The sequence below is a fragment of the Sus scrofa genome, chromosome 1 (genome assembly GCF_000003025.6).
Source record: "Sus scrofa isolate TJ Tabasco breed Duroc chromosome 1, Sscrofa11.1, whole genome shotgun sequence".
NCBI classification, from domain to species: domain Eukaryota; kingdom Metazoa; phylum Chordata; class Mammalia; order Artiodactyla; family Suidae; genus Sus; species Sus scrofa.
This window is the reverse complement of record NC_010443.5, coordinates 28,565,594-28,589,959: the sequence shown is the minus strand read 5'-3', so window position 1 is coordinate 28,589,959 and position 24,366 is coordinate 28,565,594. Positions and strand designations below refer to the sequence as shown.

At 39.0% G+C, this 24,366-nt stretch overlaps 1 protein-coding gene across 1 annotated transcript in view; it reads right to left on the bottom strand.

Annotated features, from left to right (window-relative positions):
* Positions 1-23,681, bottom strand: part of AHI1 (Abelson helper integration site 1) — a 194,193-nt gene extending 170,512 nt beyond the window's left edge. Inside the window, 7 exon segments of the mRNA XM_003121183.6 lie at positions 73-251; positions 2,883-3,360; positions 3,363-3,438; positions 15,948-16,072; positions 17,810-17,877; positions 22,990-23,052; positions 23,430-23,681. Of these exon segments, the coding sequence (XP_003121231.4) occupies positions 73-251; positions 2,883-3,360; positions 3,363-3,438; positions 15,948-16,072; positions 17,810-17,819 (868 nt within the window). The 5' untranslated portion in view covers positions 17,820-17,877; positions 22,990-23,052; positions 23,430-23,681.

Here is a 24,366-nt window from a genome sequence, read left to right as displayed (position 1 = left end):
GTTATCCCTAATCTAACTAATCAAGTTATCCCTATCAAGGCACGCATTTTTTATTTAATTTGGATAACAAACCTGCTTTAGCCTTCTTTTTCTTTTTTTTTGGTTTGGATTTTGTGTCCTCTTGCATGTTGTTATCTACATTTTGTTCCACTGAGTTTATTTCATCATCTTGACGAGACTCTGAAGTAACTGTTCCAACTAGAGATTTCTTTTGTTCACCTTCAGTTGGGTCATCAGAGATGATCAATGTACTGCAAATATAACACAAGTTCAAGCCATTAGAAATATATCACTTTATTGTTACTGAAAAGGAAACAGTGAATAGAGGCAAGGATAATCCTAAATTCAATATTATTACCTGCTGGGAGATACATATATTTTCTTATGCACCAAAACACTTAGCTGTCAAACTAGGTATTATGCATATTAATATATACTTGGTGATGAGTTATATATGCCATGAGCCAAATTAAACTGATCTCTAAACTCCATGGAAAAATGAAATTATACTTTATGATCAGTGGATCTCTTTCTACCGAGGATTGATCAAAGCATCCTCGCTCTGCCACCAAGTAAATGAGTAATGAACAAATACCTCAGTTATTTTATTTAAAAGCAAAACAAGTGTTCTAATTTTGTTCTCTTTTCAGAGGCTCCAATTTTTGATTTCTAGGTAGAAATAAATTGCTTATATTTTCCAGTGGCTGGTGTGTCAATATATTTTCAGAAGGCTATTACTTAAATTAAACTCCACAGCATATGAACCACTAAATGGCAAGGGGAGGCAGCCTAGATGCATACTGGGTTGTAAAGAGAAACCAGCCTCTTAGAGTTTGTAACTTATCAAGTAAAAAGAAAAAAAAGGAAAAAAAATTGACTTCCAATATATTTTGTCATATTTCAAAAAAGAGGCTGAAAAATAAAAAGATTAAAGAAATGTTTCAAACTAATCATTCCAGAAAGCCATATTATTTTGTCATATCACCAAATACTATTATTTACAGAGAACAATTACTCACTGCAAACCACTGTCATGTTAAGATGGTTTTATTTAAAATTCATGAACTACTCTTTCTTTTCTTTTTTTTTTGTCTTTTGTCTTTTTAGGGCCACATCCACAGCATATGGAGGTTCTCCGGCTAGGGGTCCAATTGAAGCTATAGCTGCTGGCCTACGCCACAGCCACAGCCACAGCAGATCCAAGACACGTCTGCAACCTATACCACAACTCACGGCAATGCCAGATCCTTAACCCACTGAGCAAAGCCAGGGATCGAACACACAACCTCTTCCTAGTTGGATTTGTTTCCACTGCACCACGATGGGAACTCCCATGAACTATTCTTACTAATAGTGAGTATGGCTTACAGTTCCTAAGAGATATGGGCAGCTATGAGATGAAGGAGTAGTCACAGTTCACTGTGGTAAGCAGCCTTTAAGATAACCCCCAACGATCCCTACCTCGACATTCATATCTTTATGTTATCTCCTTGATCGTGGGCTGGACCTAGGAACTTACTTCCAGATAACAGAATAGACAGAATATGATAACTCTAATGCATGTCATTTCTAAGATTAGGTTCCAAAGAGACTGTGACTTCCACCTTTCTCTCTCTCAGAGCCCTGGCTCTGGGGAAGCAAACACATGTTGTGAGTAGCCCACACAAGAGGACCATGTGGCAAGGACCTCATGTCTCTGGCCAAAAGCCAGCCAGGACGTGAGACCTGCCAATGTCCACATGAGTGAGTTTGGCAGTGGATCTTCCAAGTCTTCCACCAGCTACCGACTTGGTAGGTCTCCCCTGAGCTGAGCCTTGAGATGACTGCAGCCGGACTGACATTCGACGGTGGCTTGTGAGGGACTCTGAGTCAGAGGCACTGAGCTAAGCCACACCCAGGTTCCTGAGCCACACTGTGAGACCACAAATGTGTGTTGTTGGGAGCCGCTCCATTCTGGGGTAACTTTTTAATGCAGCAACAGATAACTAATACATGTACTAACATGTCCCTGTTAGCAAGTGTATTTGCCCTCTCTTTGCTACGACTGGCTGTCTAGCTTTTGGTAAGAGAGGAATCATTTTTAGATGAGGACATTAAGGGAAAATTGATCCTGAATGTCAGGGCATAGTCAAATACAGACTGTTTCCACCTCAAGTTGTCCATCTCGATGTAGATTATAAAAACAAAGTTAACTGGTAGTTACATTTTTTAATCTCGTTTTCCCCAAGGAAAGACATAGAAATATGAATATACTCACACTGCATATGCCAGCATAATAATATATATATATATATATATATATATATATATATGTATGTATTATATATTTAAAAAAGACTAAAGGAATATACCAAGTTGCTAACAGTGATTATCTTTCGATGGCTGGATTACTTTTGTTATTCTCTCTGTGTCTATGTTCTACCATGAAAAATGTTACTTGTAAAGTAAGGGAAAATACTATTTTTCATATGTCCAAAGAGGCATTTGTAACACAGTAAAGGGGGTAATTAGATTTCTCCTACTTAATAAGCAGACGTGAGTGAGTAATTTAGGATAGAAACTCTGGAGCAAGACTGCCAAGATTCTGGCTCAGCTTCTTATCGGTTCTATGACTTAAACCCTTCAGTTTTCTCATCTGCAAAACAGGATGATAATATGCCTATTCCTCACAGGGATGTTACAAGGAATAAAGACACATTCCTTGTAAAGCGTTAAGTACACAGGAAGTTGCTACATAACGGTTAGCTGTCAGTACTGTGCTGGCAATGTGTCCAAAAGGAAGACTAAGCATTTTCTTTGTGAAATTACAGGTATCACTCAAAACCTGAAAATAATGAGTGCTTTTTTTAAGAGAGCATTTTACATTTATCAGTATAACATACCTTGTTTCAGACTGAGACAGGATTGGAACTTTCTTCTTTTTCTTTTTTCTTTTTTCACCGCTCAATTTGTCAGCATGCAATGAAGTATCTGAGGGAAAGTAAGTTAGCTGCTCCTTGAGTTTCTTTCTGATTTTCTTCTTAATCTCCTTTGCCATTTCTTCAGCTACCTGGAGCTGGTATACTCGCATCAGTTCTTCCTCCTCATCTACACTCTTATTTTCTCTTTCTTCCTCGTCCTTCTCACTTTTCTCCTGAGTGCCGCCTGGCTGTGGCTTGGTCCGCGCTTTCTGAAGTGTGGCATCCTCCTCCTTCTCCGGCGTTTCCAGCTCCTCTTGCGGCGCAGTCACCTGGAGGGCTGTTTGTATTTTATTTGCCTTTTCTTGCTTGTCTTCCTCCACACTAACATCATCATCTGGCTCTGAATGTGCTGACCGTGGATCCCTTGGTTTGTTTTTAGTGACTCGCATGTTCTTCTCTGGGTATTGGTGTTAGCAGCACTTACGGCATCACTTTTCGTTTCCTTGATTTTCTGAAGATTGCTTCTAAGGGTGCCAAGCTAGGAAAGATGACAGAATAACATAATTTCAGCCAAGCAGAGTTTAGGCATGTGAAGATAAAACAATGACGAGTGTCCCACTATGTGTAATACTGGGAGGATTCTTTCTTTTTTTTTTATTTTTTAATTTTTTTTCCTTTCAAAATATTTCCACTTTGAAAAAACATATAAAAATAACTTTTATAATAGTGAGATAAACTCTGTTAAACATATGTTTTCAAGAACTAAAACACTTTGAAGGTTAGTATGCCCTGCACTGGTATTTAAGTAAAAAGTGGTATATTTTTATGATAACAGGGAAAATATTGTTAGATATTAAGCTAATAAAGCCATTCGCTTTCCTATATGATGCTACATGGCATCTGAGTGCCTCTACAAAATCCTGACTCATTCACGAACTGGCCCCTGTTTTCTGGCTGCAGTCTGTCCAGAAGAAGGCAGTGTGGAACCCAGAGAAAGCTGCGGTGGCTTGGGAGTGGCCAACCGCCCCCTCTGGTCACACTTTTCATTTTTTTACTTGAGAACCACGACACCGTTCTAGGGCATCTGGTGGGCACTTCCCTAGTTTATTCTCCCAACATTAGTTTAGCAATCTGGAGAGTAACATTAGATCCAATGAGTTAATTAACATGGGTAAAAGTACTTAATGGCTTTTCCAAAGTGAATTAACTGCTCAAAGCTCAAACGCTACTTTCCTTTTTGGCAGAATGATCCATACTCTAATTAAGAGATATTTGAGACATTGCTAAAAGAGCCATAGTTAAAGCAGTTCACATTCCCCAACAGAAAACATACACAGGTCATTTATCTTGCTCCATAATTATATTCTAAAACCAGAGGCTTTAGGATTACCCTGCAATTAAGGCCAAACATATCACTGAAAATGCTGCTAAGTATTAAATATCACAAAGTGAAATCAAGTGACAGACTAAGCATACCTGTACCTCTTTTCTCAAGTAAATTTATTTAAAATGAGAGATAGTTTTAATAGAAAATAAGGTTAGAAATCAGGAGTTCCTGTGGTGGCGCAGTGGTTAACGAATCCGACTAGGAACCATGAGGTTGCGGGTTCGGTCCCTGCCCTTGCTCAGTGGGTTAACGATCCGGCGTTGCCGTGAGCTGTGGTGTAGGTTGCAGACGCGGCTCAGATCCCGCGTTGCTGTGGCTCTGGCGTAGGCCGGTGGCTACAGCTCCGATTAGACCCCTAGCCTGGGAACCTCCATATGCCGCAGGAGCGGCCCAAGAAATAGCAAAAAGGACAAAAAAAAAAAAAAAAAAAAAAAAAAAAGAAAATAAGGTTAGAAATCAAAAAGGAACATTGCTAGAAATAACAAATACTTTGAGATATTCCCCAAGGATAAAAAAGAGGAAGGAGCAGATCTATTAAGAAACAACTAGAGAACAAAACAGCCCATAGGAAAAGACCCTCCAGAGAAAAGGGTGGTTCTAGAGAAGGTAATACTAATACAATAAGGAGGGACAGGTATGAGGATGGCCAATTCAGAGCTGAGAGGGGCAGCTCTGTTCCCCACCTCCAACTGTGTCACAGAGTGACTTTCACCCAGAGGGTAAAGCAGCTGAGCATAGAGAGATATGGCAGCGAGTTTCAGGTAGGTAAAACCCTCACCAATTGCAGAAGCAGACTATGCTGAAAACAACCAACAGGCATGAGAAGAGAAATTCTCAAATACATAGATGACTAGCAACTAAAAATTAACAAACACTCAAGGAAAAGTACCACCATGAAGGAAAGAGCACCAAATCCAATAAAACAGAAAAATTAACAAGGAAGAAAAATAAATAGCATAAATAATCTGAAGACAGTGGAATTAATACAATGAAGAAATTCAAAAGCATATGGGATGAAAAATACAGCAACTGCAGATATTAGAATCACAATTTTCAGTGACAGAAATAAAAGCTAAAGACATGTATTTAAAAACAGAATGGGCAAAAACAAAAGTGCTACAAGAGCGAATCCAATAACAAAATGAAGATTTCTTCCAGCAACAGATGAACTTACCAGTGAAGACTGAAGTTCAATTTTTTTTTTTTTTTTTGTCTTTTTTCCCTTTCTAGGGCCGCTCCCGCAGCATATGAAGGTTCCCAGGCTAGGGGTCTAATCAGAGCTACAGCTGCTGTCCTATGCCAGAGCCACAGCAACGCGGGATCCGAGTCTCGTCTGCAACCTACACCACACTTCATGGCAACGCCAGATGCTTAACCCACTGAGCAAGGCCAGGGATCAAACCATAGTTGCCAGATGGATTCGTTAACCACTGAGCGATGACGGGAACTCCTGAAGTTCAATTTTTTTTTTTATTTAATTTTTTTTTTTTTTTTTTTTTTTTTTTTTTTTTTTTTTTTTTACGGCTGCACCTACAGCATATGGAAATGCCCAGACCAGGGACTGAATCTGAGCTGTAGCTGCAACCTTTGCCATAGGTGCAGCAATGCTGGATCATTTAACCCACCACACCAGGGACTGAACCCATGCCTCTGCAGTGACCCGAGCGGTTGCAGTCAGATTCTCATAGTCACTGAAATGCCAGATCTGAGCCGCATCTGCAACCTACACTGTGACTTGCAGCAACAATGGATCCTTAACCACTGAGCAAGGGCAGGAATTGAACCTGCATCCTCACAGAGACAAAATTGGCTCCTTAACCTGCTGAGCCACAATAGGAACTCCTGCAGTTGGATTCTTAACCCACTGCACCACAGTGGGAATTCCTGAAGTTCAATTTTTGGAAATCCCCCCCCCTTTTTTTTTAAGGCTGCACTCACTGCAGATGGAAGTTCCCAGGGTAGGAGATGAATAGGAACTGCAGCTGCCGGCCACGACCACAGCAATGTGGGACTCAAGCAGGGTCTGCAACCTACACCACAGCTCACAACAGCAGCATCGGATCCTTAACCAACTGAGCAAGGCCAGGGATTGAACCTGCATCCTCACGGACGCTTTGTTTCCACTGCGCCACAATGGGGACTCCCGCAAATCCCCATGTTTAAAAGTAGTTAGAAAATATCTAATGTATATGAAAAGATGGGAAAATGCTAAGAGAACTAGTATCCCGATATAAATCCAATATTTTACCATCTCTAAGCCTCTTTTGTTCACCTAAAATACATTCCAAATTCTACTTTTCTTCAAAGATAAATTTGGAAGCCATATACCTCCAAAAAAATCTTTCCTAGCCAATAAAAACAGAACTCTTTTTACATGTTCTGTTTCTAGAAGCAATGCATACTCAAAACAGAAAGAAAACAAAAAATTAAAATAGAAAAAAAAAAAAAAAACCCAAGATACTAGAAAAACAAGACCCAAAGCTCAACTCTGATTGCCTCACACAGGGAAAATCACTGTTCATCTCTTCAGAAACTTATTTTTGTCTTCCTTTTATGAATACAGTCATATCTAATAACCTTGAATTTCCATTATGTCAAAATGAGGCACATGCAAATTTTTCTTTCTACTTTCTCAGTACCAGAAATGTAGCGGAAAACTATACAAATTGTGAGGACACTCTTAAAAGAAGTAACTGGAAAAAGATAACCGAGAATTAGAAATAGAAGAATTAGGGTCTAGAAGAAAGGATTCTCAAAAGGTAATCCTGGGAGAGCTAATCAGATCAAGTTCAGTTTACTTACTCTCTTCCACTGATCTGTTAACCTCTACATTTTTTAATTTCAATTTTTTGGCTGTGCCCACAGCATGCAAAAGTTCTCAGGCCCATAGCAATGACCTGAGCCATGCCTCGATAATGCTGATCCTTAACCCACTGAGACACCAGGGAACTCCAAGCATCATTTTAAATACAATTCTCAGAGCATTTTTGTAGTATCCCATACAGCCCATTGCACTGATTTGGTAGTTTCATTACTTTTTAAATTTCTGTTTTTGTGATTTGGATTTCCTTTGTCATGCTAACAACTTTATGGGATAGTGTTTTTGGTTTTTTTCTTGTCTTTTTAGGGGCACACTCATGGCATAGGGACATTCCCAGGCTAGGGGTCGAATCAGAACTGCAGCTGCCGGCCTAGACCACAGCCACAGAATGCCAGATCCAAGCCGTGTCTGTGGCCTACACCACAGCTCACGGCAATGCTATATCCTTAGCCCACTGAGTGAGGCTGGGGACTGAACCCACGTCCTCATGGATACTAGTTAGGTTCATTACCACTGGGCCACAACAGGAACTCTGGGATAGTTTTTACATTTACAAGTAGTTTACAAATTTTAAACTTTTGTTATTGATTTCAGTTTTGTTGTACTATAATTTTAAAGGTCTACATTATGGAATTTCATATTTCATGGATTATGACTGAAATTTCATTATGTTCCAAAGACATTTTTGTTCATATTCTATTATATCTTTGCCCATCCTTTTATCTTTATTGCCGGTGCATCATTTAGGTTTTCTGCTTTAGTTTTTTTTAAATCAGCTTTATTGAGATAAAATAAACTGTATGAATTACAATAACGTTCACTAGTTTTAAGCACAGACTTAAGTGCATTTCAGCAAAAGCAAACACAGATGTGTGACCACCAAATCATGATGTTAACCACCCATGTTCTTTTACAAAGTCAATCCCTACCCCTCTACGCCCTGGCCCCACTCAACCACTGATCTGTTTTCCATCACTTCCAGTTTTTCTTTTCCTATAAATGGAATGATGCAGAATATAGCCATTTGTGTCTGGTTTCCTTCACTTAGCATAAAGCTTTGAGATTCATCTGTGTTGTTGCATTTATTATAATTAATTCATTTTTATTGCTGAGCAGTATTCCAGGGTATGGATAGATACTACATTTTATTTCTCCAGATACCAACTAATGGACATTTGAGTTATTTCCAGTTTTGTATGTTACATGTTTTCATTTCTCCTAAGTAAATACCCACAAGTGGAACTGCTATGCTATAATGGTATATAAGTTCTTAAATAACTGCCAAACGGCTTCCGAAAGTGTCTGTACCAGTCATGTTTCCACATATGTAAGAATTCCAGTTATTTAATATCCTTGTCAGCAGTTAGCATTTCATTTTTTGGTTATTCTAATAGGTGTGTGATGGTATCTCATTATTGTTTTAAATTGCATTTTCCTAATTACTAATGACATTGAGAATCTTTACATGTGCTTATTTGTTATTCATATTCTTTGATTAAGTGTTTAAATCTCTTTCCATTTTCCTAAGATTGTTTATTTTTATATCATTGAGTCCTGAGAGTTCTTAAAATGTTCTAAATAGACTTTATCAAACAGTGTATCACAAATATTTTCTCTCAGTTTATACCTTATCTTTTCATTTTCTCAGCAATGTTTTGATTTTCACAAAGCCCAATTTATTCCTTCTTTTAATGGTTCATGCTTTTGCATCCTGAGAAATCTATTCATAACTCAAGGTTACCAAGGTTTTATCATGTTTCTTCTATAAGTCATATAGTTCTAGCGCTTAACGTTTTTAGGTCTCTGAACCATTTCTATTTTAATTTCTGAACATGATGTAGTCATAGTTTATAACACAATATACATATATCTGATTGTTCAGCAGCATTTGTTGAAATGATTATCCTTTTCCTTGCTGAGGCACCTTGGCAATTTTGTCAAGAATCAATATTGGCTCATGGAGTTCCCATCGTGGCTCAGTGGTTAACGAACCTGACTAGAAACCATGAGGTTGCAGGTTCGATCCCTGGCCTTGCTCAGTGGGTTAAGGATCCGGCGTTGCCATGAGCTGTGTTGTGAGTCACAGATGTGTCTTGGATCTGGCGTGGCTGTGGCTGTGGAGTAGGCCAGTAGCTACAGCTCCGATTAGACCCCTAGCCTGGGAACCTCCATATGCCGCAGGAGCAGCTCAAGAAGAGGCAAAAAGACAAAAAAAAAAAAAAAAAAGAATCAATTGGCCCAAAGGTATACATGTATGGTAGTCAATTAAAATATTATTCTATTTTCTAGATTTTGTGATGATGCCATGTTTTCAACTTTTGAAATTTTGAAATTTGTTAGACTTTTGCTCATTTTAAATAAATGTTTCCCTTTGTACCTAAAAAAAAAAAAGAATCAATTGGCCATATACATTTGGGTCTATTTCTAGACTCTGTACTGTTCCATTACTTACATGACTACCTTCGTAACAACACCAGGTTATCCTCACTACTATAGCTTTACAACGAGTTTTGAGTCAGATGGTAAAATCCCTCAACTTTGTTCTTTTTCAAAATTGTTTTAGCTATTTATTCTATGTCTGCTGTTAAAATTTCCAAATAAATTTTAAAACTCGATTTTCAATTCTTAAAAAAAAGTCTGCTGGCGTTATGATTAGGATTGAATTCAACCAATAGATCAACTTCCAGAAAATGAATAATTACGGTCTGTCAATACTTATTTGACAATAATAATTCTTCTGATCAATAGACGTGGATCTCTTTTTATTTATTTGGTCTTTGGTTTCAGCAGTTTTGGGTTTTCAGTATGTTAAGTCTTGCATAGGTTTTGATAAATTTATCCTTGTTATATTTTTGTTGCTACTATAAATGATACTTTAAAATTATAATTCAAATTATTTGTTACCAGCATAGAATACAGTTGGTTTTTATACTTTGATCTTATATTCTGCTAAACTCATTTAACAGTTTTAGCAGCATTTTGGTAGATTTTGTCATCTGCAAATAGACTCTCCTACTTCTCCCTTTACAATCTTTATGTTTTTAAAACTGCATTATTTCATTGCTCAGGGTCACCTGTACAATTATGAATAACATGGTGACCTGTGCTCCAGCTTAAGGCAAGAGTGTTCAGTTTTTCACTCTTTAGGTATAATCTCAGCTCTAGGTTTTTGTAGATGCCCTTTATCAAGCTGAGAAAGTTCTATTCTTTTTGTTAGAGTTATCAGAATTGTCAATGAATTCTGTCATTTTACTGTATCTATTGAGATGATTATATGGTTTTATTTAATCTTTTTATATGGTGAATTATACTGACTGATTTTTCAAGTGTTGTGATATATTCCTGAGATAAACCCTATCTGGTCATGGTGTACTATCCTTTTAATATAATGTAAGATAGATTTCCTAATGTTTTGTGGTAGATGTTTGTTCTTTGTTCAAAAGAGATACTGGTATAGTAATGTCTTTTTCTGATTTTAGTATCAGGGTAGTTCATGATTGACCCCAAAGAGTGGAAAAGTATTCCCCTTTTTTGCATAGTCTCAAAGAGTCTGTATAGAATTCATATGACTTCTCCTTCAAATGTTTGGTAAAATTTATCAGTGAAGCCACCTGAGAAAACTTGCCACCTAGTTTTCTTTGTGGGCAGGTTTTTAATCACAGATTCCTTTTGTGTGTGTGTGTGCCCACACCTGTGGCATATGGAAGTTCCCAAGCTAGAGGTTGAATCAGAGCTGCAGCTGAGGCCTACATACACCCACAGCAACACCAGATCAGAGCTGCATCTGCAACCTACACTGCAGCTCATGGCAACACCAGATCCTTTAACCCACTGAGCGAGGCTAGGGATTGAACCGGCACCTTCACGGATACTAAACAGGTTCTTAACTTGCTGAGCCACAATGGGAACTCCACAGATTCCATTTTTTAAAAAGATATAAAGTATTCAAGTCACCTGTCTCTTCTTTTTGAGTGAGCTTTGGTAGTCTGTGTCTTTCAAGTAACTTGTGCATTTCATCTAAGCTGCTGATTTTACTATCATACTCATAATACTCCCTTATTATCCTTTTAAGGTCTGTAACACATTGGTAGTGAATCCTCTCTTTTATTCCTAATATTGGTAATTTGCATCTTCTTTCACTTCTTTCTAATCAGTCTGGTTATAGATTGTGTAGCAAAGGGTTAACTCAGCAGCCTCATTGTCCAAGTGCTGCAAATCCCAAGAGAGGCCTGTTTTCAGCATCAGCCCTTGGCAGGCTCCTGGAATCTGAGCTCTGAGTTTTTGGAATGTTGTGCTTGACAAAGGTGAATGAATACATGAATCAACTAAAGGATATTATTAATTTCTAGAGAATCCATAACATTTTCCTCCCTTTAAATTTAATTTAACACCAATAAACAACAAGGTCCTACTGTATAGCACAGGGAACTATACTCATTATCCTCTAATAAACCATAATGGAAAAACATATAAAGAATGTATGTAGGTATATAACTGAGTTACTTTGCTATACAAAATTAATTTAACACACAAAACAAATACTTTCAGAAACAGTAAGTATTCTTACAGTTATTGCTAATAACTTGTTATTCTTCTTTCAGAGATAAGTTATCACCTCTATGAAACAGTTATAAGGATAAAATGAGATAGGAGAAAATCAAAAAGTGAACTCAAGATGATATAGTGTGGTCATGATAATGAACAAAACATGATTTAAATTGCCCCTTAAAAGGCAAAAATTCAGATGCAACTTCAAAAATCAATAACCGCCTCGGTGTGACTGGCTATTTTCTACTTTGCAATTGATATTTGTTCAATTTTTATTCCTGAGTACCAAGACAGCCCAGATGTAGTGGTATAAAATAATAAATCACTCATTATGCTCTGAATCCAATATGTTCTCTTTCTCATGCTCCTCTTATCTTTAGTTCCTGATACTTTGATTCCATAATCTATCACTTCAATCATCATTTGCCATTGTCATGTACTTTCCATCCACCACATCACTTGCCTTTGTCATGTACTTTCTATCCAGCAAGAACTGTAGGCACTGTTCAAATGAAGTGACTTTCAACTCTATAACTATAACCAGACTGTTGAATACTGCTGGAAGAAGCTGAACCACTTCAAAAATTGGTACCATTATTAAAATATAGTTTCTAAATCAACTATACTTTAAAAATAGTTAAAAAAAAAGAGAGAATAAAAAAAAAAAAAAAAAAAAAAAAAAAAAAAAAAACAGGAGTTCCCATTGTGGCACAGTGGAAACGAATCCAACTAGTAACCATGAGGTTGTGGGTTCAATCCCTGGCCTCATCAGTGGGTGAAGGACCCAGTGTTGCCATGAGCTGTGGTATAGGTTATAGATGTGGCTCAGATTCTGCATTGCCTTGGCTGTGGTGTAGGCCAGTAGCTGCAGCTCCAATTCATCCCCTAGCCTGGGAACTTCCATATGCTGCAGGTGGGCCCTAAAAAAATAAATAAATAAATAAAAATATAGTCTACAAATTCAACTGAGACCTCAGAGCTATGGACAATTCTTCTATGTGGCATAATCTGTTCATACGCATTCTTCTGTACCTTTGCCACAGTGGCTATTTCAAACTTTCTTCACTCACCTCTGTCCAGTGCTATCATTTCTGGACTCATTTTCAGATAAAAGCCATCAAATAGGAAGCTGCTTCTTTTGCTACCAAGTCTACAAATCTTCATGCGCCACAAACGCTCTTTTTCTCTTTCCTTCTCATGAAGAGGCGGGTCTTCTCTACTTGAGTTCTAGAAAACTTTCCTCTCCCATATCACTGATCTCACCACTACCTTCCTAAGAGCATTTAAATACCTGAATGCAATCAACATTTCATCACAAAACTCCTTTTTACAAAACTTCACAACTTCTGAAAGAGTTGTCTATACTTATACTACTTCTCTTTCTATGAGCGTTATATTAAAAAGCTCTGCTCTCTACCCTGCTAATAATCTTTCAAATACTTATTTGTAAGCAAAAATATCATCTTTTTGTTCCAATCTGAACCTCTTCTAAGTATTTCTCTATTTTATTAGTTGATGTTACTTTCTGTTGTAATTAGTTTTATTTTTCGTGCCTTTCGCTCACCTAGGGATTTAGGATCTTACTATCTATGGCATTTACTTACAGTATTTCTCTGCATGTTAACAATACGGATGGAACTTACTAATAAGGTGGTTCTGAAGATCGATAACTATAAAACACTAAGATCCTGATTCTAGACTATATGTTCAGTAACATTAGTAATTAATATTACATTATCAGCTATAAATAGTATTAACTCTGTGACTATAAGAAAAAATCATTTTTTGTGTGTATGTGAATCAGCTTTTAGTTGCATTTGCTTTTGACTAAAAAAAGTCTAAGAGCCCCTAATGGATAGTTGAAAAACAGTAAGATGAACCTGCCATCATTATGAATTTTCTTATTATGGCTTTTTCTTTGCTTAATTTTCTTATTTCAGCCTGCTTCCTTTTCCCTCTCAGCCCGTTCTGTACATGAGATTCCTTGTTCTTGTTCTGGAGAGGTCACACTCTTCAGACCTCACTAAAAGAGGATCTATTGGGTATGGTTAGGAGAGTGGATGCTGCAATCAAACTGTCAGAGTTTGACTCCTGGTTCTACCACTAAATATGTAACTCTGGGTAAATTATTCAACCTCTCTGTGATTTAGTGTCTCCATCTAGAAGTAGAAATAAACTTCATAATTTGACTGTTTACATTAAAAATGAGTAGACAGGAGTTCCCGCCGTGGCGCAGTGGTTAAAGAATCCAACTAGAACCATGAGGTTTTGGGTTCAATCCCTGGCCTCGCTCAGTGGGTTAAGGATCCAGCGTTGCCGTGAGCTGTGATGTAGGCTGCAGACATGGCTCGGATCCCGCGTTGCTGTGGCTCTGGCGTAGGCCGGTGGCTACAGCTCAGATGCCACCCCTAGCCTGGGAACCTCCATAAGCCGAGGGAGCAGCCCAAGAAATTGAAAAAAAAAAAAAAAAAAATGAGTAGACAGAAAATGTTTAAAAAAGTGCTGGAAAGATAGAGGGCACTATTTTCTAGTAAATAAAGGCAGGTACTCCTCTGCTAAAGTAAATCATTTCAGAAATATTGTATTTTCCTTTAAGTTTTCCAGGAAAAATCTGAGCTGAAAAATCTCTTGCTAAAAATATGTTTTAGAACACCTATCTCTGAACTAAGAGAGACCTCAAACGGCCTGGTGTGTGCCCAAAGAGGCTGAAGAGATCCTGTTTAATCACCTCCCTCTTGTGCATCCCCTACGTCCATAACTGGACCTTAGATAAATGGACAGATCTTCTGCCCATTTTCCAGTTATTCACTTAATTTAGCATTCACAGCCTAAACTGCATCTTATTCATGCTCACAAAGCCCAGGTGTGACATGAGGGAAAGCATGAGTTCTACTTTGACTGAGTCCATAAATACACCCTGCAGCTAACTGTTTCCAAGTTCTTTCTGCTTTTGCCCAAGTAGACCACCTTACTCATGGGGCGGACACAAAGCAATATGCAATTTTCCATCTTCCATATGCCACTATGCCCTGTCATGCTGCACACTGTACACCAGAAGCAGCATATTTCGTTTTAGAGCAGCAGGGACTATGGGAGACCTCATCTGCCCCAGCCCGTCAGCAGTTCTTAATTAGCACGCAGGAGTACACTGGCGCACCATGAACCCCGCACACATGTGCAGCTGAATTCTGGCCATTGCTAATAATTTTTTTTTTTTGCCTCACTTGAGACTATAACTGCTACACTGATAGCTGCCAGATAGAGTATTAAAATGAACAGGTCTCATGACAAAACACAGACTAGGGTAAAATTTGCTACATGTAAAACATAGGATGCATATAACTCATAAAACTCCAGCCAAAGAAATGTATGTATTCTCTGCATCAATTACCTGAATATTCATGAACCAACTAGCAGAATATGCATGAAGTTATTTATCTGTGTGTGCAAGAGTATGAGTGTGTGTGTGTAGGTGTGTGTACATGGAGATTATGGTCACAGGAGTAAAAGGTGCAATGGAAAGGAATAGGTTTGCAGAGTGAATAGTGCATTAACTGGGAGGATACCATTACAGATGTTGTAACACCCTGGGAATTGAACTGTAGTTAATGCTGATTTGTTTAGCATTGCTTTGGGTTCTGTATTTTCAATCCCTTTAAGTGTGCTGCCAAAAATTCTATCCTTTGAAAGTGTACCTCAAATACAAAAGAATAGTTATTTCCTTAAGGTTCCATTGACTTCTTCTCCTAGTTCTGCTGGATAGAATCAGATGAAGAAGTCTAAATAAAGATAAGCCATTGACTATCTGAAGTAAGATATTACTTCCTAAGGTCTTCGCAACTCTGGGTTAAAAATCTTGATTGTCTTCAAAAATGTGTAATATGGCACTTTTGCAAGTTTCTGTTATTCCCCAGTCACCCTCACCAGTTTGTCTGTTATTCTTGAGGACAGTACTCAAGAACCTGATATCCAAGTGTGAAGCTAATTCTAAATTTTTAAATTTTTTTTTCAGTAGCACCCACAGCACATGGAAGTTCCTGTGCCAGGGATCAAATCTGAGCCGGAGCTACAATCTACACCACAACTGTAGCAACACCAGATCCTTAGCCCACTGCACCACAGCAGGAACTCCCATGTGTAAAGCTAATTCTAATTCAAGCTTTATTTTATCGTGTTATTTACCATGACACAGATATACATTTTTAAATTTCCAAGCTCTACAGAGTTTTCATATGAAGGTATAATTTTATGCAGATATACAAGTCGCATTACCAAAGGATCAATTACTCACTGAGATTTTTTCTCCAGATTTGCCAATTTTTTTCTTCAGTTTTTTTCTTTCACGTATTAGATCATTGTGGGCCTTAAGCAACTCCTCAACACGAACTTTGGTCTCCACTGTGGCTTCACTTTCAACTACAAATGACAATGACTCATGTCATTTTCTCAATAATTCTATTATCACACATATTAATGTTTAAAAAAAAAGTCTTCTAAATACCTGCTTGAGTTCTCCAGCGACACTAAAACAAGTGACTAGTCCTTCTTTCTTAAAAAAAAACCATTTTCTTTTGGCTTTGGTGACACCACACTCAACTTGTATCCCTCTTACCTTTTGGGCTCCCCCTCTAAAAGTTTCTTTGCCAAGTTAACTTTTTACTTATAACACACAATAGCATCTACCACTGTTAGTTATGTGGCCTTAAACAAATCACTTCACATCTCTAAAATTCATTTTGTATTTGTCTAGCCAGACATCCCTTTTTCTGGATCTTCTGCCAGAACAAGCATTTCCCATATGACACTGCTTCTAATCTGGTGCAAAATTCCTCTAACTCCCCTTGCTCGGCTGGTGTTAAGATACCTGCTTATTTTATTTATTTTTTTTTTCTTTTTACAGCCATACCTGTAGCATATGGAAGTTCCTGGGCTAGGGGTTGAATCAGAGCTGCAACTGTGGCCTACACTACAGCCACAGCAACACCAGACCTGAACTATATCTGCGACCTATGCTGCACCCTGCAGAAATGCCAGATTCTTAACCCACTGAGCAAGGCCAGGGATCAAACCTGCATCCTCATGGATACTAGTCAGGCTCATAACCCGCTGAGCTGCAATGGGAACTCCAAGTTGCCTTTTTAAATGTTGCCTCTAAAGTGGAATATTTCCTGAAGGCTTCATCTAAATTTCCCCCTTTCTGTCTTCGCAGACTGTTCTTTTCCTTCATAGCACTTAACCCAATTTGAAACTGTATAATTATTTGTATATCTATATAAATAAATATACTGTGTCTCTCTCATTATACTAGATAGTTCATAACTACATCCCTAGCCACTATCATTGGGTCTAGCACAGAGTTAAGTACTCAATTAACATATTTCAAATAAACAAATGCTGAATGAATGGGTGCCCCAGAGCAGGTACTGGCAAACTCCTAGCTATAGACCAGTCACCAGATCTAATAGTTTTTTTTTTTTTTTTTTTTTTTGTCTTTTTGCTATCTCTTTGGGCCACTCCCACGGCATATGGAGGTTCCCAGGCTAGGGGTCTAATCGGAGCTGTAGCCACCGGCCTACGCCAGAGCCACAGCAACGCTGGATCCAAGCCGCGTCTGCAACCTACACCACAGCTCACGGCAACGCCGGATCGTTAACCTCATGGTTCCTAGTCGGATTCGCCAACCACTGCGCCACGACGGGAACTCCCAGATCTAATAGTTTTAATGAAACACAGAAATGCCCATTCTGTTAAGAATTATTATGGCTGTTTTTTGTGCTTCAATGGCAGAGTTGAGTAGTTAGTTGTAACAGAGATGAAACCTAAAATATTTCCTAGCTTTCCCTTTAGGAAGAAGTTCACCAAAGCCTACTCTAGAGTAAAACTCCCATTTTGATAATAAAAATAAAAACCATTTGTAGTTATTAATATTTGTCTTGCCCAGTTGAGTCCCAAATTGCCATTCATTGAATACACACTAACCTTAATCATCAACATTACATGGAAAACTGATACCAAACTTTTAAATATCTCTAAATGTAATATTTGGTTGATGACATCTACTTTATTCCTTAATTGGTTAAAGAATCTCTTAAAGTAATTCGACCTTTAAATAAATAGTGTGTACTGCATATATAAATTTCATAGAAGTCTTACCCGTGGGCATATCTCAGCTTTATGGAGAACATTGAGTTATAGGGTAAAGTATTGACTCAAACAGGATCCTATTAAGACAAAGAGGATTAATGTGTAATATGGAATTTCCAAATAAAAATTATAAAATATTCTGCATGCAAGATTGTAACTATCCACTACTTCATCAGGTTTATACCAATAAAACTAAGTTCTCTTATCCCAGTCTTATGCAAATGACTTAAATCCATCTGAATCAGTTTAGAGTCTCAAAATATAACAAACTAGATCATAATTGAGCAAAAATTTACATATTTGAAACAAATTTTAAATTTTTTTGAAAGGCAAGAAACATCTAACAGTATATAAATACACCTTTTAAAATGTCCTAAGTAAAAAATGTACATTTCGATTTACATTTGAGAAACCACACTCCATCTAAGGACTGACTTTCCCAAGAGCATACACTATTACACTAGGAAAGTATGCTTCTGGGTGGCACATTCACAGATAATGAATTGGAATATTTCTGTACTGGCCACTGAAACTGCTGCTATAATAGAGAAGGTTAAGCAAAAGCATTCATTCCATCTTCTCAAATAAATATCTGGGTGTGTATCACTGTGTATCAAAACCATGGATAAACTCAGTATATACATTCCTAAATTTCCAGTTGTTTTAAAAAGATGGGGGTGTGTTATGCAAAATAAACATTAATTCTTGCATTTGAATACAATATGCATGCACTTTTAAAACTGTTAAAAAATTTTGATTTGGCTCATAAACTAATAGTTAAGCTTCCAGATCCCTGAGGATCCACATTCATGATGCTTTTTATCAGGGGTACTTTGGACAGAAAAGTCAAAGAAGAAATACGAAAAAGCTCGTTTACAATGTTCTGTCAATTTTCTACTGTACAGTAAGGTGACCCAGTCACACATACATGTGTACATTCTTTTTTCTCATATTATCATGCTCCATCATAAGTGACCAGATATAGTTCCCAGTGCTATATGGCAGGTATAATGGAAAAAATAAAAATCATTATAAAATTTAAAAAAGAAATACATAAAAGAAAGAATGATTATACAAATACACTAATTATGAGGTAACTCATGGACTAACTATCCAGTACACAGACAAAATAGACATCATTAAATCCACTAGTAAAACCTCCTAACTTTTATTGCCAGGAATCAATATTAACTCTTTCTAAAATATAACGATATAATAATAAGCCTGTTCATCTTTCCAATCTACGCCAAATTTTTAGAAATGAGAGGCTGCAAAGACAACTGCATTAGTAATTGAAACCTGACAGCACATAAGTAGGAAAAATATAAAGCAAATAAGGATTTAATATTTATAGTATTCTACAGTCATTCAATATATAGGAAAACAGCTGAACTATATTATGACTATGAGTAGTCAAGAAAAGGTTTACTTATATTCTTTCGTTTTCTCTTCCCTTGAGAAGAAGATTTATGACATTTTAGACAGATTACATAAAAACTACTGAAGAGATAGGACAAAGAATCAAGGATGATTCTCATGTTTTTTCAAACTGGACTAATTATATCAGTAGCATCATTAGTTGGAATGCAATGCAGTATAGCACAAGCATAGTGGAGTAATTTAAAGCTCAAGTCCTAGAAGTTCCCATTGTGGCTCAGCAGGTTAAGAACCTGATATAGTCTTGGTGAGGTTATGGGTTAGATCCCTGGCCTCACTCAGTGGGTTAAGGATCTGGTGTTGCCACAAGCTGCAGTGTAGGTCATAGATGTGATGTGAATCCAGTGTTGCTGTGGGACAGGCCAGCAGCTGCAGCTCCAATTTGACCCCTAGCCTGGGAACTTCCATATGCCGCAGGTGCATCAGTAAAAAGGAAAACAAACAAACAAACAAATAAATAAAAACACAAATCCTAGAATTAGTCTCGCACAGTTAACTTATATGACCGTAGGCAATTTGTTTCCTCATCTGTAAATTCAGTCTAACAGTGACTTTCAAAGGTTAAACCAGTGCCTTAGAATAGGCATCGATAAACATTAGCTACAATTATAGTAGATATTTCTTAAGGGGACAATCAGTGAGCTTAGTGGGGCATGTTGAGCTGGGTATCTGACAGATACTAAGCAGCTATAAGCAGTGGTTCCATTGTCAGATTCCTGGATTCAAATATCTACCTATCAGTAGATTAATCTCTGTGGACCTCAATTTCCTAATCTTTCAGAACAGAATAATAATAGGAAATCACTTACAGGGTTTCTCTAAAGGTTACATAAGAATATGCAAGTGAAACACAGTACAATGCCTAGAGCATGGCCAGCTCTTCAAAAAATGATAGCTATTATCATTGTATATATATACACACACCCAAATATGGTGTGTGTATGCAGATTTTATATATATATAAAATGTGTATGCAGATTTCATATATATATAAGTTTATGTTTGGCAGGCAATAGCATACAGTAATCCAGCAAGGAGACAGAGGCTGAAGATTTGGTCATCATTTTATTTGTAATGGCTGCAAGAAAAAAAAGTGCCAAAGAACTCTGGGAGCCCACAAGATAAAGTAAAAAGACATCAGAGAGATAGGGGGAAAACTAGGAGAAATAACAAAGGAAAAAGAGTTTCAAGAAAGATGTGTAGTAAGAGTTGCTACAAGTTTTGAAGTGTCCACTGGGTCTGCAGTCAAGAAGTCACATGGGCAAAGCTATTTGTGGAGGGACAGAAACCTGGCAGCCAAAGGTGGAAGAAGGACTAGAAGGTAAGAATGAAGGTGTAGATAATTCTTTTCATAATTAATTCTGCTTCCAACTATCTGCCCCACTCCCAAAGGTGGTGACATAGTGCAGTAGCTTTGAGGTACAGAAAGACTGGAAGAATTTTGCTGTTTAGGACTGTTTCCATGCCTCTATCACTCTACCTTTAAAAAAATAAATCACTCTTTACACTGTAACAAGAAGGATTTTATAAAACACAAATGTGATGGAATTATTCCTTTGTTTAGAACTCTTCGCTAGCTCCCAATCAATCACCCACTGGAAAAAATGAGCTCCTTACCACTGTAGTCCAAGGCTCCTAATGAAATGACCCCCCCCCCCTTTCTCTACCCGCCTTCTCCAGGCACACTTCCCCTTGTGAGCGCTTGGCCACGGTAACCAGTTGCTGGTCCTCAAATGTGCCAAACTCTAACGTGCTTTGTACCATTACGAACACACCTCTCTCTTCTGAAAAATGCCCTCCCTTTCTTGTCTAACAAATGCCTAACTATCCTTTGACACTAAATGCAAATAGTATTGAGAAAGGCTCAGATTTGGGACCTGGGGCTCTTTACTGCATCGCTTGCACCTGGACAAACTTCTAGCAACAGAATACAAAGAAACCATACCGAACTAAAAAGAAATGCATGCATGCCCAGTTGGGGCAAAGGATGACTAGGATACAAAAACGCCCAAATCTCACTACTGCTTCTGAGGTGCCTGGAATGAAAGTAGAGGACAGGCATGATCCCTGCACTAAGCACCACCAAGGAGGTGGACAGACCACTGAAGCCACTCCTCCGGCTCCACCTACCAATCAGACTCCACCCTCACCCCATTTGTGGAATCAGGACCGGCCCCTCCCCTCAAAGAGCAAACAAGGGTCTCTGTTTCTGGTTTTCACTCCCTCGTGCTACAACATAGATCCCAATAAAGCCCCGTGCCTCAGTTTCCAGTCTGGCCTCAACAATTTCTACCGATCAAAGAACCCAAGGACCCAGGTGGGTATAGGCGCCTTCTCTCCGGAGCTCTCTAACTTTGAGGGCTTAGAGACAGTTTCTATAAATAAACAAGATTCTAAACATGGTGTAAAAAACTTTTGAATTTGAATTTCCTTAAAATATATATTTTTAAAAAGTTCCCAGAGTCCTCATAACAAGCAATCTTCTTCCTGAAAGCCCAGGAGGTAACAGCAATCATTAAATACGTCTCCTCTGTGTTCCCACTGCCTTGATTTACAAACCTCTTTCTACCTCAGCGCTGAATTTGCACCCTGGCAAAACGCTGTGACCCCCACCAAACTGCTGACTTGTGGAGGGCTACGTGGGTGCGCTCTTCATCTAAATATTCTCATTTTAAAAGGGGAGGGGTGCAGTAATAATGGTTCTGGGATCAAAATGACTCTGCCTTAAGTTCTTGTTTTGACATTTAACTGATTCACCAAGGCTTATTTTTTTTGCTTTGTTTTTTGCCTGGTAAATTAAAGTGGCACCTACTTCACTGTAAGGAGAAAAGGGAAATACTGAAAAGCAACGTGATCGGCACAATGACCCGCATATTACTTTATGTCCATTATTACAGTATTAAAAATAAACAATTATGTGATATACAAAATACATTAAATTATGTATATATTATTTAGTACTCTAATGTACAATCCAATTAGTAAACATTAATATTGTTTAATAAACATAGCAAATACAGAAATAATCATCTCTAAATGTTAATGTGTACTACAGCAAATACATTACAGAATAACTAATATATGAATAACATCATCAGCAAAAATTAAGATTTAACTTAAAACGACATTCATGAACCTCAAATATGTCATTATATTTAAAAGTTTCTCCCTCACAAACCCTTTTACGGGACCTGCTAAGAGATACCAAGTAGGAAAATTAACTGAACTACATTTCATCTCATTTTATTATTTTTTTCTCTTAATACCTGATTATCAGCCGATAACTGACTAAAGACCAAGCGAAGAAAAAGCAGAGGCTTGGATAATTCACTCCTTAACCGAATTTTATAGCAGAGTAATAACAAAACAAACAAAACCTCATATATATAATTCAATTAATAAATCAAGATGGTCTCCATAAACATCTGGTTTTAAATACGATTTTAAAAAATTAGTGGTATTTGAACTTCCTTCAAATACATTTTTTTTTAATTTCTCAATCCTCTTAACAAGCAATCTTCTTCCTGAACATCCAAGCAGTTAACAGCAATCGTAAACGCAACAGGTGAAAAAACTGTTTAGTATCTTTTTCTTAAGAAAAGGAAGAGTCGTATACTCTGCTCAGTAAATGTTTTTCACAGTAATGCTGAAATGCAGCACAGCAATTCGATAGGACTGCTTAATAGCATACATTTTCTTCTATTTGTATACATATGAAACGACCCTATTGATATACGTAACAAATCGATCACCTTTTCTCAGATGTAATTAAGAAGGCATTTCACAGGTTCAAGATTCAGCACCAGGTTGTCACCCTAAAAAGAAATAAACGTACTTAGTGCGCATCTGATTTAAACGTTGTTAAACCAGAATCTGGAATCGGTAAGGCAAAGGATTGCATTCACTCTTTCAGCATTCCAGGCTCAACTCTCCACAGAAGAGAAGCCCAGGAAACGGAGCAGAAAAGTACGCAGAGATAACTCAAAAACCACATCCCTATACTACGCGGTCCTGGGACCATCAGACTGCAGTGGCGCAGCACGGCCCCCTCTCTGCCTCCCCGGCCCGCCGCCCCCGCGCCCTCGGACCCCAGCAGCCCTCCATGCCCGCGCCGCTGCCGTAGGAGAGCGCTAGGGCAGGCCGAGCTCTCGGGCCCGGGCTCCGGCCACCAGGAGGCCTGCAGGATACTCACGGAGAAAAGGGAGCAGAGCAGCCAACTGCCGGTCCCGCCGAAGCCAACCCCGGGATCGGAAAAAGAGCCCAGGCGGGGCGGGCGGGGAGTGAGGCGGCCGCGCAGCCGCCCCAGCCGCCAGCCACCCGGGCTCTGAGAACCCGCTGGGTGCCGCAGTGCGGGCAGCTAGCCACCCTCTGACGTCAGCCCCTGCCTACGCCGCCGTCCCCATGGCAACCGAAGCGGCCATCGCTTGCTGCCTGGACCGCGGCCCTGCCTGGTGCCCCTCTCCCAGCCACGCCGCGCCACGCCCCCCCGCGGCCCCGCCCCCGCGCCGCCTACGCTGGGCCTGGAGGTGCTGCAGTGCGGCTTCTACGGCGGCGGCGCGCGCGCTCGCTCACGGGCCCTCAGACTGCCGCCGGGCACGCGCTTAGCGGCCGCGCGCTGAACTCCTGACGCCCGCGCGGAGAGCGCGAAGCCTCGGCCGTCCTAAGAGAAAGGGTGCATTCCCCTTGGAGGGGAAAGGGACCCTAGGAATGTACAGGTTCCCCGCAGAGCCTGCTCTCATCCCCACTGTCACCCCCGAAGAAGCACTCTGCGCCTCAGAAAGTAGCCGGCGTTGAGCAAAACAGGAAGGTTTTCTGTCTTGGAACCTGCCAAGACTGAGACGTGAACGAGGCAAAGAAACACACTCGGCCCCTCCCACCCCATCGCGCCCACACGGTGAAACCTCCTTTCAAGCGTGGAGAAGGCAAGAGTTGTACTGCGGTCCAAATCTTAAGGACAATAATTATCCACAGTTCGTCTGGTGCGGAGGTATCTCCCTATGTGTTTAAAGTAGAACTGCAACCTTAAAAAAAGTCATCTTTTGCTGCTCCAGTGCCCCCTCCCACGTCTAGTTTTTGCCACAGGCGCCATCTTTAGCTCTGAGTCACCAGGGACGGAAAAATACTAGGCA